Raw genomic sequence first — 18539 nt, 5'->3', positions numbered from 1 at the left:
TCCTCAGTAGTATTGATGACAAGGAATGGAGGCAGTAAGTGACATGCATCGCACCAGACACCTCTGTAATATGCATCAACTCTGGGATTCCTCATTGTAACCTTGTCAGGGGAGTGAAACTATTCTTTCTATTTTACAGAAGATAAAACTGAGATTGAGATCTAGGGTCATGCTGCTGGGAAACAGAGGAATTCAAATTTGAACCCCAACAATCTGGTTTCAGAGCCTGAGCTGTATTAAATAGTACCCAGAACTCATGCTTTTACTTGCGCTTGGCCCCATTGGAGCAGACAACCTTGTGTGCTACCTCACAGGGCAAGTTGAGGCTCTAGGGCCTTAATTCCTCGTTTCTGGTTCCTATACTTAATATCTAGAACTCTTACCCATTTCCTGCCATCACAGGGGAAACAATACCCTTTCCTTACTTGAGGCTCCTCAGTCTACCAGTACATTAATCTTCTCGCTTCCTGTCACTGTAAGAATCAGGACCATATCTCATTCTTTCCTAGCATTCCTGTCTCCCACATGATCCTTTGTCTTCTGTCTTTATTCCTAAAACATTAGTGTCTTCTATTTAAAAAAAAATCCAGGGGTGCCTGGGTGGCTCAGTTGGTTGAGCGCCCGACTTCGGCTCAGGTCATGATCTCGCAGTTCGTGGGTTCGAGCCCCACGTCAGGCTTTGTGCTGCCAGCTCAGAGCCTGGAGCTGCTTCGGATTCTGTGTCTCCCTCTCTCTCTCTGATCCTCCCCTGCTCATGCTGTCTCTCTCTCAGAAATAAATAAAACATATAAAAAAATTTCTTTTAATCCAAATCTCTTCCTTTTACCCTGTACCTCCAAGTTTCTTAGAAGTGGACTGTTCAGTCATCTTTGTACCTTGAGAAAAGTTGTTCTAGTAAGTAAATTTGCACTTGATAAAGGTTATTTCGATAAATTTTTAGCAGGCTCTCCAAGGAAAAAAGAAAGGGCTCAAATAAATAAAATAAGAAATGAAAGAGAAGTTACAACTGATAGCAGAGAAATACAGAGGATCATAAGACAATGATACTAACAATGATAGGTCAACAAATCAGACAACAGTAGAAGAAATTGATACATTCCTGGAAACACATAATCTTCCTAGACTGAATCATGAAAAAATAGAAAATCTGAATAGACCAATCATTAGCAAGGAATTTAAATCAGTAATAAAAAAGAGTAAAAATAAACAAATGACCACATCAAACTAAAAAGCTTCTGCACAGCAAAGGAAACCATCAACAAGATAGGCAACCTACTAAATGGGAAAACATATTTGCAAATCGTGTATCTGATAAGGGGTTCATATCCAAAATTATAAAGAACTCCTACAACTCAGTGGCAAACAGTCTTAAGTAAAAAATGAGCAGGCCTGGATGTTGTTTGTCAAAACAAGACCTACAGATGGCCAACAGACACACGAGAAGGTGCTCAACATCATTCATCATCAGGAAAATGCACATCAAAACCAAAATGAAGTATCACTGTGTCATACCTGTCAGAATGGCTACTTTCAAAAAGACAATAGCAGCTGTTGGTGAGGATGTAGAGGAAGCGAACCCTTGTGTACCGTTGGCGGGAATGTAACTGGGTGGGACCACTGTGGAAAACTGTACAGGGGTTGCTCAAAACATTAAAAACAGAACTAACATATGACCTAGCAATTCCACTCTGGTATATGTCCAAAGAAAATGAAAACACGAATTCAAAAATATATATGCACCCCTATGTACATTGCAGTCTTAACAATCGCCAAAACATGGAAACAACCTGTGTTCAGTGATGGGTGCATGGAAAAAGGTATGGTGTATATACATACAATGGAACATTATTCAGCCATAAAAACTGAAATCTTGCCATTTGTGACAACATGGATCTGGATAGACCTTGAGGGTGTGCCAGAGTCAGACGGGAAGACACACGCTGTATGATTTCATTTGTGTGTAGAATTCAAAAAGCAACACAAATGAAACAAAACTCATAAATGCAGAGAACAGACTGGTGTTTCCGGGTTGGAGGGGGAAAAATGGGAGAAGGGAGGTGAGGTACAAACTCCAGTCGTAAAATAGATAAGTCATAGGGACATAATGTACAGCCTGCTGACTATGGCCGACAGTGTTGCGGGGCATATTATATAACTGCGTGGTGCCAGGATGATACTAGATCTACCTTGGTGATCGCTTTGTAGCCTGTACGCATAGCCAGTAGCGAGGCGGTGTACCTGAAACTGTAACATTAGTACAATGTCATGTGTCAATTACACCTCAATAAAAAAGTATATATTCATTTTCCGTAGGCCAGTTTTCATTGCTCTCTATTACACATACAGTCTCCTTACAGCAAATTCTAAGTAATCACGTTTTTAAATTTAGATTTTAGTGTATTGATTTTAAAATAAACTTGTTTTGAGCTTTAAAGAAAAGATTATTTCGAACAAGGCAACTGTTGCTCCCCCTCAGCTCTGCACTGGTCAGGGCATTCCTGTTCTGTTTTATTCTGGGCGTACAGCTTGAACAATACGGACAGGAAGTTGTGTGTTCCTTGGAGAGTTGGTGAAGGCCCTTCAAATCTTGCCATGTGGAAAGGTGCCTGGATGGCTCAGTCGGTAGAGTATCTGGCTCTTGATCTTGGGGGTTGTGAGTTCGAGTCCTGTGCTGGGCACAGGGAATACTTAAAGCTCCAAGGAAAGGGATTTTTTTTAATACCAAAGTTGTGAACAGAGATTGATCTGTCTTGAGAGAGGTAGGGAGTATTTTGTCACTAGAAGTTCTATCTGAACGGTCACATGACAAGTGGTTCTCGGGGCGATTTAAGCAAAAGATGTGTTGTTGATTATATAGCCTTTAAAGTAGGTCCTCACCTTACATTCTGGAACAGCTCGATCCTTTAGGTCAGTCATTCAACCTGGGCTGCATAGAATCACTTGGCCGGGGGAGTTGAAGAAAAATACTAATGTTCAGCTCCTGTCCCAGTCAGTTAAATTGGAATGTTTGGGCTGTGGAGTAGACACTGGTATTTTTTCAGAAGCCCTCCAGTTGATTCCAATGTACAGCCAAGTCTGAGAACCTCTGATTTAGCCGAATCAAGGTAAATTGAATAAAATGCTATGCATTAGCATTTTAACTGTAACTATAGCATTTGAGTTCTGTGTAAGTCAGTATAATGTCACTGCCATCGCATATTGTATTTACGCCCGATTCAAATTTGTATGTCTTATAACATCTTAAAATACAGGAACAAAACAATTTCTAAAGAACCATAATGTATAGTTGCCTAGCATGAAGGATTTCATCTGTAGCTATTTTCTTAAAATGCAGGCATGCGTGCATGCACAAACACAGAAATTGCTTATAGCAATTAGTAAATAAATTAATGAGGTGATTGTTGGTCTCTATAGAATAATAAATTGGGTATTGTAAATTTGGAATTGATTGCTTTCCCTTTTTATAAGGTATTGATCTGGGTCCATGTTGTCATGGGCTGGTCGTAAAGTGGGAAGCAGCCTGTAGGAATAAAAAGAAGCCCTTGACGTCGGTTGTTCACTTCTCATGGAGCCACTCAAAGACAGTACATTCAATACCACTACAAAAGTGCCAAATATGTTTTCAAACTGTTAAGTTTAGTTATGCATGTGAAAAGAACTGTTTTTTTTTTTAAAAAGAACCTTTCTCCTGAAGTAGTTTTCCACTTGTTTAATTTTCTCCTCCCTTCTGTTTAACTTTCTCTTTAAAGCTATTGGTGTCAGTAACCAGAGGGAAACCACCGTAGTCTGGGACAAGTTAACTGGGGAGCCTCTCTACAATGCTGTGGGTAAGCTGTTGTTCATGGATGTCAAATGCAAGGCCTTTCTCCACTTGCAAACACTGTCACTCTAAAATGTCTGGCTGCAGAAGCACGCGGTCCTGTTTTCTGTGTGCTCTGACGGGATGGGGAGAAGAGTCCTCTAAGAAATGCAGTTGTTAGTTATTTACAGATATTTATTCGCATCTTGAATTCTCTCTTTACCCTGCTTTCCCCTCTCCCTGACTATTTGTAGTACGCGAGTGGTTCTGTGTTGCCGGCACGGTTTCCTGGCCCCTGCTGTTTCTGACACCTAAAGGAATCTCCTCTCCTCCCTTCGAAACTCCAAATTATACACGCTCGCAGTCCTCTCTCTGTAAAGTACTGTGTACTTGTTCTTCCCGTTTGTAATTTTAATGGACTCCTCTGAGGTTATGAAAATAAGTCTCGAAATGTGAGCTCCTTCTACACATTTGGCTCTTTCAGCAGGGGTTCAAAACCTCAGAATCTCAAATACACCAACATTAGGTATCACATCTTACTCAACTGTAAATGACCGTGAGTATATTTTAGCGTACTCTTAACACAAGGCAGTTGCACTAAATGACGCTGTCACTTGCCGTTCTGTTGTAAATAAATACAGTCACTAGAAGGTATCATTCTACTTACAAATAGCAAAACACAATTTTTTTGTCCATAAAATACCAGGTTTGTGGGGCAGGGGCGAAGGCAGAAATTGTCAGAGATGGGATGATTTATAGAGTGAGCTGTTTTTACTTTAGAGTTACTTTAGCGGTATAGTTCCTTTAGTATTGATTGGAAAAAAGTGGTATTCAAGCAGAAAATATACTAAAAAGGTGCCTTGTAAGAGTAGCATGAATCCTGTGGAAATAATCTTTATAAAACATTAAGGTATTTACTGTTATTGTGTTACCATAGGAAGCATTTAGTATGTCATCTGTACTTGGGATAAAAAAATTAAAGACTCAAAAAATGTCAAAGAATTGCAATCCCAGGTCCTGTTTCACAAAAGTACATTTTGTTCTTATTCTCCTGAGCAAGTCATTTTGAACATCAGTAAAGCAGGCTATTACAGTGTTCACTACTTATACCCAGGGTGTATTCTTTCCTGGATCGCTGTTAGCCAACTTCTTGAACTAGTTAGGGTTTTATTTTTTTTTCCCCCGTAGGGAAGAGAAGGACCTTCTCAAAGGAACCAGAAAGTTCCTGTTACACTCTAAACTTTGAATTGTAAAAATGCAACTTTGGACTTTGAGTTGACATTTTAAAATAATGCAACTAGGTTAGTTGAAGTTATACCTACAGTGAAAGACTTCAGTAAATATTTTACCAGAAGTACTTTCTTTTTCTGATGTGCTTATCTACTCATTTCCTTTTCTTCTACCTGTGTCCTTCTGTGTCCCATTCTTTGGGCTTTTCAGTATTAATTTATACAACGCCTAAGGGATATGAAGAACTTTTTTCAATCCTGAACCATGCACACATCTTGAGAACCTCCTCTGTGTTTGGTGTTATACTGGATGTATTGTAGAGGATATGAGTACCTGGCCAGCTTTTGTAAGCACTTTGTAATCTAGTTTTAGGAAAAGACTAACAGAGGGAATAGTGGACGAACTATGCCGCTAAATTCAATAGGAATTAGAGCAAGTACACATTAGTATGGATTTTGAATTCAGGGCATACCTTGGGGAATGTGGAACTCCATTTTAGGCCTTGAGGAACATGTTGGATTACATTAGGAAAAGGGAACATTGAAAGCTAGTGTGAACAAGCTATGAATGTGAAAGTGTGTACACGTATTTCACCAAAGAGTAAATGGACTGATGAGTTTTGAGAACAGAAGGATTTACGAGTTATTATTAATAGAACTAATAGTGATACTAATGCTCAATAAGTGCTAACCTTACTATGTACTAGGGATTGTGCCGAACTCTTTACCCGTATTATTTAATCTCAATGACCCTGAAGCAGGTTTTACTTGCCTTCTTTTACAAGTGAATTCTGGAAAAGCTCTGTAACTCCTCCAATGCTACATAGCTGTAAGTAGAGGTAAAGCCACAGTTTAGACATAAACCCATCCAACCCCAAAGCCTATGTTCTCATTTGGATAAAGAGGGCTTGGTGTGGATGTAGAGGGCTCTGAAAGCCATCCACTGGATGACATGGGATGACAAAATGAATAATAAAGGAGAGTTGAGCTTCCCATATGGTAGAATGGGTTGTTTCAACTGTCTACTGAGAACAGCTCAAGAAGTTGTACAAAACAAAGCAAAACTCTGTCTGAGGGACTGGAAGGCGACCAAGGCAGTGAGGGATTGTGGGGCCACGATGCTGGAGAGAAGGGAAGCCCAGAGCGATGAGCCTGATATTCGGTGTTGCTCATTCCGTAGAGATACGTGTAGCCTCTAAAAGGAGTAGCTGAAGTTAAGCAGCATTTTCATAGGTCAGTGGACATAGGGAGGCCAAAGGCAGTCAGGCTGCCAGGGCGGGAGATGAATATTGGTCATATCCTAGACTTTTGATTGCAAGTACAAAGGACCAACCCCAGAAGGGAGGAAAACTGGAAATACACCAACCCTCACAGGAACTGAAGCCCGGATTGATGTAATTTAAAGCCCTGGGTGGATTATGGTGATCTAAGATTGCTAATGCTTCTAGCCTAACTTCCTTTCAGAAACAAAAACGAATTGTTTCTGGGGGAAAATTCTCTCTAGAATTTTTCATATATGATTTCTAGTTTTCTATTAAAAAAATCAAGCATACAAAACAAGACATAACTAGAAACTAACAGAAACAATCTTAGAAATAAACCCGTAGGGAATCCTGATGTTAGAGTTTTCAAACTTCACTTTTTTAAAGTTTATTTATTTATTTTGAGAGGGGGTGAGTGGAGAGAATCTGAAAAAAGCTGCACGTTGTCAGTGCAGAGCCCTACACGGGGCTCGATCCCACAGCCTCAGCTGAGACCATGACCTGAACCGAAATCCCGTGATGCTTAGCCAACTGAGCCACCCCAGAGAGTTCAAGAATTATCAGACTTTAATCATGATTAACATGTTCAAGGAATTCCTTGATAAGACTGATCTAAGAAGAGTTGGAAATATAAAAATAGAAATTCTAGAACTGCATTAAAAGCTCAGTTAATGAGTTTTATATCAGATTAGACACGGCTGAAGATGAATTAGTGAACTGGAAGAAAGATCAGAAGTAAATATCCAGACTGAAGCACAGAGAGACAAAGGTTTAGAAAATACAGAAAAGAATCCAGGAGAAAGATGGAGGAAGGCGAGGATATCTAACATATTTGTAACTGGAGCCACAGAGGTAAAGGAAAGAGAAACAATAAGGTTTTTCAGATTCAGGAAGCACTGTGATTCCCAGGCATGGTAAACACAGAGTCAGCCATATGTGAACATATGCGGAGGCCTGAAGATAAAAAGTAAAATTTTTAAGTAGCCAAAGGATATGACCTTCAAGAGAGTCACACTGACTTGCAGGGGCTCCTGGCTGGCTCGGTCAGTGGTGCATGCAACTCTTGATCTTGGAGTCGTGAGTTTGAACCCCACATTGGGCACAGAGATAACAAACAAATCTGTAAAGAAGAGAGAGAGGGAGCACCGCACTGACTTTCAGTTAATTTCTCAATGTAAACAAAGTTAAGTCAGAATACAATAGAATGAAATCAAGCAAAACCCCCACTGAAAGAAAAACTGAGCACTGTTTTGCCCGGAGAAGGAAAATGTTCTCACGCGGAAACCTGGCAATGTAAAGTCCTAGAAAGGGTAAACGTGTAGGTCAGTCTAAATGAATTTTGACTGCATAAAAACAATAACATATTATGATGTTCAAAATGTATTAAGAATTAAAACTATGGCAACAGTTGTACATGAAAGGAATTTGGGGTAGAGGAGTTTCAACTGTTTTGAGGTCCTTATATTGTCAAGGATACATGTTTTAATAATCTCTAGGATGAGCAATGAGAGTAAAATAATGTATAGTAAACCAGCTAAAAAGGGAAAAAATTGAATGATTTTTTTTGGAAAAGACAAGAAAGGAAAGATAAAGGAATATGAAACAGGAAGTATGGACAAACAAAGCATTTAAATCCAAATATGTAAGTAAGTATATTCAAAAGAACAAGATTTGGGGCACTTGGGTGGCTCAGTCAGTTGAGTGTCTGACTTTTGGCTTCGGCTCACATTGTGATCTCACGGTTCATGAGTTCAGGCCCCTCACCGGGCTCTGTGTTGACAGTGCGGAGCCTGCTTGGGGATTCTCTCCCTCTCTCTCTGCCCCTCCTCTGCTTGTGTGGTCTCTGTCTCTCTGAAAATAAGTAAATAAACTTAACAAAATATATTAGAAAGGAGAAGATTTAGTTTCTCCACAGTAAAATATAGCAAAGGAGGTGGGACTGCTCATCAGTTAATGGCATTAGTGCAGAGAGGCACAGCCTGAGACACCTTTCAGAGGAAAGACACAACCCGTAGGTTTGTAAATCACATAGAGCATAAAGATGGGGGGTGGGGGGGCAGGCGCGAAGCAGGGCTGCAAGGTTTTTAGCTTGAGAGAACAGAAGGCAACTAGTATTGAAAGGGTGCCCGCCTGGGAGACAAATAGCTTGCTGCTTTGAACAAGGCGAGTCCTGGACTTGGAATCAAAGCTCATTTCTGGGTACTTAGATCTGTGGTTCTTTGATAAAGAGATTGTTCTAGCATTAGATGGAGATTAAAAGGTGGTACCAGAGAGGTGATAGTGTCAGTTTATTATAGATGACTTCACTCTAGGAATGAGTGTACGTCATTCAACAGAAGCTTCATTGCCTTTCTGCGTCCAGGTTCTGTGATGGCCCCTGGGCGTACAGTGACAAACCAGGCAGGGGACGGGCGCCATGCTTGCCCTTGTGACTCAGAAGCCGAGGGATAGGAAGTGAGGAGGAGGAAGGGGAATAGAAAAAGAGGAGAGAGAAGGAGTAATTAGCTGGGAAGAGAAGTCACTAGGTCATGACAAGGATACAGACTCTGCCTCCAGTTGTGTCGCCCAGGAAAACGCTAAGGGGTCCTGTCTCCATGCACATCTGAGCTGGATATTAACATGATAGTTAGTCTTCAGCAGCTTTCTCTGAAAACAGCACAAGGTGGGATTGATGGAAACAGAATCAGATTTTCACATATCTTTGTCCTTGAGCTTTGTCTTTGTTTTTACATCACAGTCTGTGGGTTTTACTCTCTCACCCCCTCTCTTTGTCCCTTTCTCTTGTAAATCTGTCCCTCTAGGCCTGTCCTTCTCTTCATCTCTCACTTTACCTACGTAACTCAGTTATGTAACCCATGAGCAGAATTTGTTATAGACTAGCAAATGGGAGAAGCAGTCTACACTTTCCTTTTTTAAAAAATTGCGTTTTATGTGGCCGCCTTTTTTATGGCTCGGGGTCTCTTGGTAGGCAGTCGGCTCACTCACCCCCAGGACAGGAAGAGGAGGATTTCAGGGTCGATTAGGGGGCCCGAAACACGTTTGATGAAGAAGCTGAGCACTGAGCAAGGCTATTTTTTTCTTGCTTGAGGTAAACGTGTCTTTGCTGACTGACATCTTTTAAAACAGATACAGTTACAAGCACAGAAAACAAGTTTAAACCAGTCCATTGAGGCACAGATGGCCTGTTTCAGAAGTTCCAAAAGAGTTTGTGCGATCATTATGTGATGAGCTAGGTAAACATCGGTGTGGTGCCTGAAGTAGAGCAGTCACTTAGCGTCGCTGCGCCACGGTCACTGTTCCGTGAGGGAGCCGTCTACCCTCACGGTCTCTCGGGCCGATTGCAGGAGCTTTGTGGCCCTGGCTCCCGTGGCCTCTCTCGCCTGCCTTCACTTACCCTTTCTCCTCTCCCTGGTAGCATCCTCTTCATCAATATTCTTCTGCAAAGACTTCCCTCCACCCCAAGCCTCGGCCTTTTTCCAAACCTTTCCCTTACCAAACCACCTTTTACTAGTGGTCCACACGCCTTGGCATCTCCTGAGTATTGTCCACAAAGAAGGTTGGGCTTTCCATATACACCGCAGATGGAACCGAGCACAGCTGCAACTACGCCACCAAGCCCCACGCCCCGGAAGCGGCGGGCGCGCCAGGTGGGGACAGGCTTGAATCGGGGGTGTTTGGTGTGGTCACGCGCACAGCTCACTGACACTACCAGCGAGGTGTTCCAGCCTAACGAGCGTGGCCCACCTGTCTCCCTCCGTGGGCTGGATTCGTCCCCTCTCGGACGCCTGCTGCAGTGTGACCCCCGCTCCGGCAGCTTTCTGTGGACGACGGTTCCTGATTTAATGCCAAAATATTATTCGTATTAAAGTCTAATATCCAGGGAGGCAAGAGTCATTGATTTCAGGTGTTTATATGTTAGAGAAGACCACCGACAAAAATCACTGGTCTCCGGTCCATTTTTTCCTTATTTAAACGTTATCGCAAACATTTTTTTAAGTTGTTGGATTTAAAGTTTCCTATGGGGCGCCTGGCTGGCTCAGTTGGTGGAGCATGTGACCCTTGATCTGAAGGTTGTGAGTTCGAGGGGTGCTTGAGCCCCATGTTGGCTGTAGAGATGACTTCAAAAAAAAAATCTTAAAAAAAAAAGTTCCCTGTGGCATATAACTCTTTTCTGCAGAGTTGCACTTATAAACATTGGTCATCCTCTCCCTTTTTTACTTTTTATGTACCGGTTGACCTTGGGCCAATGATTAAACTTCTGTAATTATCTGCTGAGATCTGAAGGAACCTTGAGCTCGTTTTTTTTTTCTTTGTTTTTTTTTTTTTTAACCTTGTCTAGACCTGGATTATGTTTCAGAGGATCAGCATGAAAGAAAACCATAAATGGCCAACAACCTAAAAGCATACTTGTCCTTAAACAACAAAAGTATGGTTTTGTTTTTATTGTTTTGCTTTGGAAGGGAGCAGATTTTTTAAATTTTGTCAAATCTAGAATATTCAGCCTTATCAAGATCTACTTCATGTCTCCTTGGGTCCAGTCCTTTACTACAAGGTTTTTTGAATGCCTTCCATTTTCTTCATTTGGGGTAAAAGAAAATACTGCTGTTTTTGTAATTATTAAACTCTTCAACTCTGGGCCAATTTAAAAAGAAACTGAATTTGATTTCAACTTTGAGGGTTCTGATCTTTACTCTTTCTTTACATTCTTTTGAAGACTTTACATTCATCCTGGCTGACCTGTGTCGTAGGGGTTTCATGCTGCATTCAGACTCTGGGTTCTAATCCTGGCTTTTCCACTTCCACTGCTCTCTGTCTTCCCTCGACAGTTAGACTGGGGAAGTGACAAGTGTGGACTTCCTAGGCACGAGGTAAAGATCAATGATCAATGTAGAGTAGTTCCAGCAGCGCCCGGCAGAGTAGAAGGCTTCATAGTGTTAGCCATGGCCGCTGGTGGGAGCTGGCTGTGGTCTCTGTCACCCAGGAGTGCCAGGTGGAATGATTGACTTATACACGACACGTGTTCTTAGGCACATGCAGAGCCTAACAGGGTCACACACGCTTGTCTCAGTCATAAGCATCCTAGCACTTATGCATCTAAGAGCCCAGATAGGTTCAGCTCCCCACATTGTGACATATATATGTTTTAATCCCCCTCCCCCACTCTGCATTTTTCTTTTGGCCCCCGGGACTTCTGAAAATGCGGTCAGGGGAAGGACAGTCATCGAGTACAGTCTCTTCTCCTTTGCGAGTGAGCTCTTTCCCAGCTTAATTAATAGCTTAACTTTTGGCCAGTGGTAACACACAGCAGCAATTCAGTCTGGTTCACTGCTGTTTATCTCTTGTGGGGGAGGTAGCCCACTAACACTTGGTGGAACTGCCACAAGTCCTTGCTCGGGGTGCGCTCCATAACCCGGAGCCCGCCCTCATCTCCCTCCCCCTCCCCGGGAGGCCTGCAGCGCCTCGCAGCCCCTCAGCCCCTCAGAGCCGTACTGTTTGCCTTTGCTCTAGTCAATTGAAAATAATTAAGATTGTTTCTAGTTAATTTTGACTTTTTTTCTTAGGTACTTTTCCCTTCTATTATGACAAAGCCAAACTGCTGCACACTTCTAAACATTCTAAACGTCGTCTTTTCCTCTGTGCTGTTACTGCATCACCTAAGTTCCCTGATCCATGGACAGTGAGGCAACCGCATTTCTCTTCACTCTGCAAACTTTGTCGTTCAGACCTGACTAAATCTAACACTTAGAGGGGCGCCTGGGTGGCTTAGTCGGTTAAGCGTCCGACTTTCGCTTGGGTCATGATCTCGCGGTTCGTGGGTTCGAGCCCCGTGTCGGGCTCTGTGCTGACTGCCAGCTCAGAGCCTGGAGCCTGTTTCAGAGTCTGTGTCTCCCTCTCTCTCTGACCCACCCTTGTTCACGCTGTCTATCTCTCTCTCTCCTAGAAATAAATAAAAATTTAAAAAAATAAATCTAACTCTTAGATATTGGATGTGACTTTATTTAATACAAATGAAAGTTTATCACATCGCCCAAACTGGGTTTTTTTTTGTTTTTTTTTTTTTGCTTATTTGATGATTTGAACCATTTGAATCAGATTCACTTGGTCTAAATAAGGGGCATGCCTTACAGAAGCTGGCTCTGTAGTGTTTGGGACTCCCTAGCGTCTATCTTCCTTCTCATTTTTTACCCCCCCGCATCACTTTGGAACTTAGCCATCCCCTGTGCCCTCCAGACACGCCTCTCCTGTTTGTGGCGGTGGGCTCCCCCCTGCCAGCCTCCCGGGGAAGTGCTTTCTTGGGGCCGTGACTTCCCAAAGCAGCCTTTTCAGGCCTTCTATAGATCGCCCCAGCGGTGATTGTGGCTCACTGCTTAGCCTTCGTTTGTGAGGAATGCTCACCCGCTACATGGCACAGCCTTTCAATTTACTGGTTGGGGGAACAGTCAGTAACCGGCTGGGCCTAGGACGCAGACACATGGCCAGGTAGGGAAGAGTCATCCTGAACAAAAAGCACATATTTACCTGGTCTTCGTCCGCATGGATGAGGTCCGCTGACCCAGAGACTCTGACCGGACTGCCTTGGTTTCCCTTCTCCGCCACGTCTCTTCCTTTTCCTTTCCTGTGCTCAAATGCCTAGAAAATATTCATTCTGATGAACTTGCGCAAGTGATCTACCATTTCCTAAGTGGTCAGCAAGAGAACACAGACCTTGAATCTGACCACCTCTAGCATGAACTGCCATTATTTCTCCTAATGCTCCAGCCGCTCCGGTTTGCCCTGGCCCTTCAGATCCGGTTGCCGTAGTCCCCTCTGGCTCTTCAGTTCCAGCTGCTGGCACTTCCTCAGGTACTGCTGCTCTGGCTCCCGCTCCCTTCCCGGCCTTCCGACCCAGACATGATGGGGGAAGAAATTGACCACCGCTGCTGGATCTGGATCTGGCACTTCTTTTGATTGCTCTCAGAAATTACCTCCACAGGGAGCTTAGTCCTCCAGCTTGGGGATTTCTCTCTGGCTTTTGGTCTCTTATTCTGCCAACCTAATTCTACCATCTTAGCTTCTTTAATGAGTTTTCTAATTTTTTTCCTCTTAATTCAATTAATTTGAGCATTTGTGAATTGTTTGATAGCATATCAACCACTGACATTTTTCTCTTTGGCACTTGTACTAATTCATTCCATGTATTCTAATTACCTTAAACTCTTGGGCTATAAAAACAACGTGGATCTTCCAGCTTTCTGTGATCATGGAATGATGGCAGGAGAGGAACTGCAGAGACCATCGACTCCGACTGCCTTGTTTTATATTCAGGAAATCCAGGCCACAAAGGGTAACCTGGCTTGCTTGAGTCACGTAGCTCAAATGGGTGGCAAAGTCAGAGACAAACAACTCTGGTCTCCTGATTTCACATCCAGTGTTTTGACTCTTTTTGGTGAGAGGTTGATTCCGTGGATTCCACTCTGGATACTCGGAAGCTCTCAAGCGAGGAGTAAGTGCCCAGCTACTTAAGTGGTCATCGTCAAGGAACAATAGAGTCACAGAGCCAACTGGGACTCAGGGGAGCCACCTGGTCATCAATTTATCTGTTGTTTTTGTTTGTTTTCTAAAAAAATTTTTTTTACATTTATTTATTTTTAAGAGACAGACACAGCACAAGTAGGGGAGGAGCAGAGAGCGAATGAGACACAGAATCCAAAGCAGACGCCTGGCTTGAGCTCACAAATCGTGAGATCATGACCTGAGCTGAAGTCAGATGCTTAACCGACTGAGTAACCCAGGCGCCCCTCTGTTGTTTAGTTTTTAAAGAAATAATTGGAATAAGTTCCATATCTTAAAGACACGGCCCTAGAAAGGAGGCTCTCAAGTTCTGGTATAGTACTGAGTAATTTGGGGTGTTTATAACAAAAGTTACAATGACTCGGGCCTTCCTTGCATAAATCTGCAACCAGAGGGCTTGGAATGTGTGAATTCACATTTTTCCAGGTGGTTCTGATGTGCTTTCTGGGTAAGAACCACTGCTGTGGAGTCTAGCAGTGTTTCTTAAAGGAAGGAGGGGGGCACCTATTTAAAAGGCATATTGCTAGGATCCCTCTCCTGGACCTACTCTCCTAGAATTTCTGGGAATGGGGTCCATCTTTAAGTTCCCTAATGATTATTTGCATTAAATACAGAAAAGCACTCTTCTAGAAGGCTCTGAGTCACTCAGCAGCCTAGAACAATGACTTTCGTGTCCTTTGTTCATGTCCCTTGATAAGAAATGCATTTTACACGATGATTCATCAAACTCCCATAACTAAAACAACAGTTTCACAATACCTACCTTACTGAGTTCCGTGAACTCTGATATTTTCAGTTCTAATCCACCCTGTTTCGTTTTTGAAAAGTAGGTGAAACACACTCAATGATTTTAAACCCCCAGCCCACTGGAGCTTGAACCACTGAGGACTGAGATGTGTCTATTAATTCACAGACTCAAAACCTCTCTCTTGAATTCCTCTCCTTTGCCCGCTTACTCCTGAGGTTGCTTGCCTGTGAGGAAGGTTGGCGTTTGTCAGAGGCCCGCAATCCCACCGCTCTGTGAAGGGCGGGCCGCCTTGGTGGCCCTTGCCAACTCCACGTGGCTGCATCCGTCACCATGCAAGTACTAGGGAGCTCAACTCGAACTAAATAAAGGTTATAAAAACACAAGACTTTTTTTGTTCATGGAACCAGCACTGCAAGAGTAGCTTTAGTTCAGGTGCTTTTGATTCCAGACTCAGACAGTAGGAGCTGGATGCCCCGTGAGCCTGTCTCTTCTTGGACGGCTCCAAACATGACCGATCCGGCTCGCTCTTCACCGGGGCGGCAGGCCCGGCCACACACCGCCCAGTAGGGTTGCGGAGAAGGGACTCCAGCAGGCTGAGCATGCATCTCCGTTGGGCCGACTGCACAGCTGAGGATGGGGGAGAGATGATTTGCTAAAGAGAGTTCGAGATCCTGCTCTCAGGAGCCCAAGGAATGCATGGTGGGCAACAAATGCGGATGTGCTCTCTAGGCCACAGACACACACACACACCCCCGCCCCCCGGCTTCCTCTCTGCCTCCCGTTTTCTCGTTGGTGACAAGACTGTTCTTGCTGCTTTTCACTCCCATAGAAACCAGCCTATAGTCCTGAGGTAGCCGCCGGTCAAAACCAAGCTCAGACAGCCCTCAGTGAGGGCAATGACAATTTAAGTGATTAGAAAGAATGGATTCAAATTCACAACAGAAAAAGAACTGGTTTTTATTTTTATTTTTTTTCCTGGGGGAAAAAAAAACCCCTGGTTTTGAAATGAAGAGAGGAATTGGCTGGTCCAGGGTAGACCAAACTATGCCGCAAGTGTCCATCCTTGGCATGTGTCGTGGGCAAGCCTGGATTCCCTTCCCCGGTGCCCTTTAAATACACTACAGGCCTGAGCCTTTTCAGGATGCATCTGAGCTCAGTCAGTGCCTGAAAATACTGAGTGACCACTCACCAATGAAAAGTGATAGAAGTTTAAGTACAAAACTTAAATCTGATGAAGAATATTCTGCAGCCCTCTTGGTTACCCTTCATCGCTGCCTTATGTACTATTTGATACCTTCTCTTTCTCGGGCCTTCTGGCATGAAGCAGGACAGAAATATGTTCTCCTCGAGGGTCAGAAAGTGGACGATAGTTACTATAAATAATGTTGATCTCTTAAAATAGACTTTTTTTTACACTCTGGCATGGAGCAAGAATGGTGACCTTTAAACAATTCTTTTAATGATTCTGGCTTGTAGCCTACTTTGGAAATGGAAGAGTTTGATGTAAACAAGCATTTCATAGGTGAGAGACTGAATCTTACTTTTTCTTCCAATAAATGGTACCAGGTGCTCTGCTTTGTCACAGATCGCCCCCACGTTTTCTACGATACCTGTTTTATACACAGTACGGTGATCCTGAGTTGTGAATTCTGCCCTGGCAACTAGCGTGATGCGCATTTAGATTTTCTCTGTACTCATGTATTCTTAGAACATGCTTAGCCAAAACATTTTTTCATTGTGGCTTTTTTTTCCCTATAAAAAGGATACAAAATAAGGGCCCTAAGGTTTGTATTGTTCTAACTTGGTCTGTAATTTTGCATAAAACCTTTCAATTCTTCCTCATAAATTTATTCTTTTTTTTTAACAATATGCCCATTCATTTCTAATTTTCTAATTTCTATCTTTTGAAAGCTCTAGCATTTTAATTGCTTGTGGAAACTAATCAATCTCCTATCCTTGACAGTGATTTCATTAAGATCTGATTTTTTTTTTAATGAAGGTTTTCATATATATTATTATATTTTGGTCTATAGTGTGGCTTGATCTAAGAACCCAGTCTACCGTTGAGAATCTTAGTAAAAGAATTCCAGGAAATAATAACTTTGTCAAGGTAAGAGATGTCTTCAAAAGTATACTATAAGAATGCTTGTTTAAAAAAAAGGGTTTCGAGTTTTCACCTGAACGACTGTTCGGGCCCCACGTCCTATCACACAGTAGTTATTTGATACATTTTGTAGACTCTCCGCAGATAATTGAGGGCAACTCAAGTATTTGCCTTTCTGTCTTCTTGCCCTGTGGTAGATTGGAGGATTCATACTCCAAGGGTGATAGGCTGAAGGGGATCATAAAGTGTCCCAGTGACTTAGACCACACTTCCCAGGGTGTTCTTCTTCCTAGAATTCAACCATGCTTTCCAAATCTGTCCTTCTTGGTTTCTACTGTCTGTCAAAGAAAGTTCCGGATGCTTTGGAGTTTTTAGGCATCTGGATTCAGAGAGACAAAGTAAAAGTCACTCCAACTCCTTACTGAACTCCTCTTCCACTTTCTTCATATGAAGGAAGCTTATAACAGTTGCCTAAACTTCAGTCCATATATAGAGCTCTCTTCAGATAAATGAAGGGAGAGAGAATTTTTTGAAACCAGACAGGTATTTTTCTTAGCAAAGTCAAGGCCAACCTCTAGCCTGCAAAGGTAGTTCTGGGTTGTTTTTTTTGTTTTTTGGGTTTTTTTTTTTTTTTTTTTTTTGGTTTATCCCTTTTATATTTATTTGTCAGTGGGACTCTTAGGGCAGTGGTTCTTGGTTCTGAAACTAGCATTCAGATCCCATTAATTGTGGCAGTTGAACAAACACCATTTCCTCCCCTCACCCACCCAAATAACATAGTCCCGAATATGCCCTTACTCATTTCCTATGCTGTTCCTCTTTGTCACCCTGCCCATCCCTCACCCCCACTTCCAGTTACTTTCCTTCAAGGGATGCATGTTTTCCTCTTCACTGCCATTTTAGGCAACTTTTATACTTCCTACCCAAGTCACAACAATGAAATATTATGGACTACCTCTCTGTTGGCTTTGTGGGATGATCCTTGGTCCTTCAAAGAGAAATAACCCCCCAAATTATTTCCTTTCATTATTTTTGAGCATTGATTTTTTTTTTCTAGGAAAGCTGGAAAACCATGAGTTAAGAGTCTTAACTTACTGCGTGCATTAAAGTATTAAATGGATTGGTTTGAATTTTCTGTAGTTAGGTGATAAACGGGGAGACCAAGGATTAGGGGATAATTAGGGGCCCGATAGTTGCATTATTTTGATGTATGTATCTTCTTTACCACTTTCACTAGCCCTGATAAATAAATCTGGTATTTAATATACTAACAAAAATAGGAGTTGGACTGATCCATTGTAAAGGAATACTGATAAGCCAGTATGTCCATTGTATTTAGCCTTTATCCTTTATTCAGTCCACCGTCTCTCTGTTCAGTGTATTCGCTGGGTTAAGGCAACTACTTTCTTCTATAGAACAGCTCACTGTTGCTCTCATCCAGCATGTCCTTGAGCTCTACTTTGTTCTCTACTTACTTCATGTTATGTTATTTGAATATGTATATGTGTGTGTAAATATATATATTTGTTTATAATATATATTTTTTGCACACATAAGTATATTGTTGTCAAGTCTTCTATGTTTTAAAACAATTTTCTGGTACGGTCATTAGTTTATGATTTGATGTAGTCTCTGATTTTTAATAGTTTAAAATAGCAAAGCGAAAGCAGAGTTTTGGACTAGGTTCTGCATGTAGTACTCATCACAGAAGCTAACATCTACATGTTCACTATCTAGATTATAGGGTATTGTGTCATTTAATTTTCTCTTTACCTTGCAACGTGGATGCTCTTTGAACTGCAAACACATCACCCTGATCTTTGTTCGTGAGCATGCTTTCTCGTGC

The 18539-nt window shown here is 42.3% G+C and overlaps 1 protein-coding gene across 4 annotated transcripts in view; it reads left to right on the top strand.

Annotated features, from left to right (window-relative positions):
- Positions 1-18539, top strand: part of GK (glycerol kinase) — a 78645-nt gene that overhangs the window by 19568 nt on the left and 40538 nt on the right. For all 4 annotated transcript variants that reach the window (XM_039248763.1, XM_039248762.1, XM_039248764.1 and 1 more), the window contains exons 4-5: positions 3750-3827; positions 16623-16699. In XM_039248763.1, coding sequence (XP_039104694.1) covers positions 3750-3827; positions 16623-16699 — 155 coding nt within the window. The remainder of the gene's footprint in view (positions 1-3749; positions 3828-16622; positions 16700-18539) is intronic.

This window comes from Hyaena hyaena, unplaced genomic scaffold, assembly GCF_003009895.1.
Source record: "Hyaena hyaena isolate Hyena2069 unplaced genomic scaffold, ASM300989v1 scaffold_318, whole genome shotgun sequence".
Taxonomy (NCBI): domain Eukaryota; kingdom Metazoa; phylum Chordata; class Mammalia; order Carnivora; family Hyaenidae; genus Hyaena; species Hyaena hyaena.
Note: the sequence above shows the minus strand (reverse complement) of the source record. Positions and strands in the feature narration are given on the sequence as shown.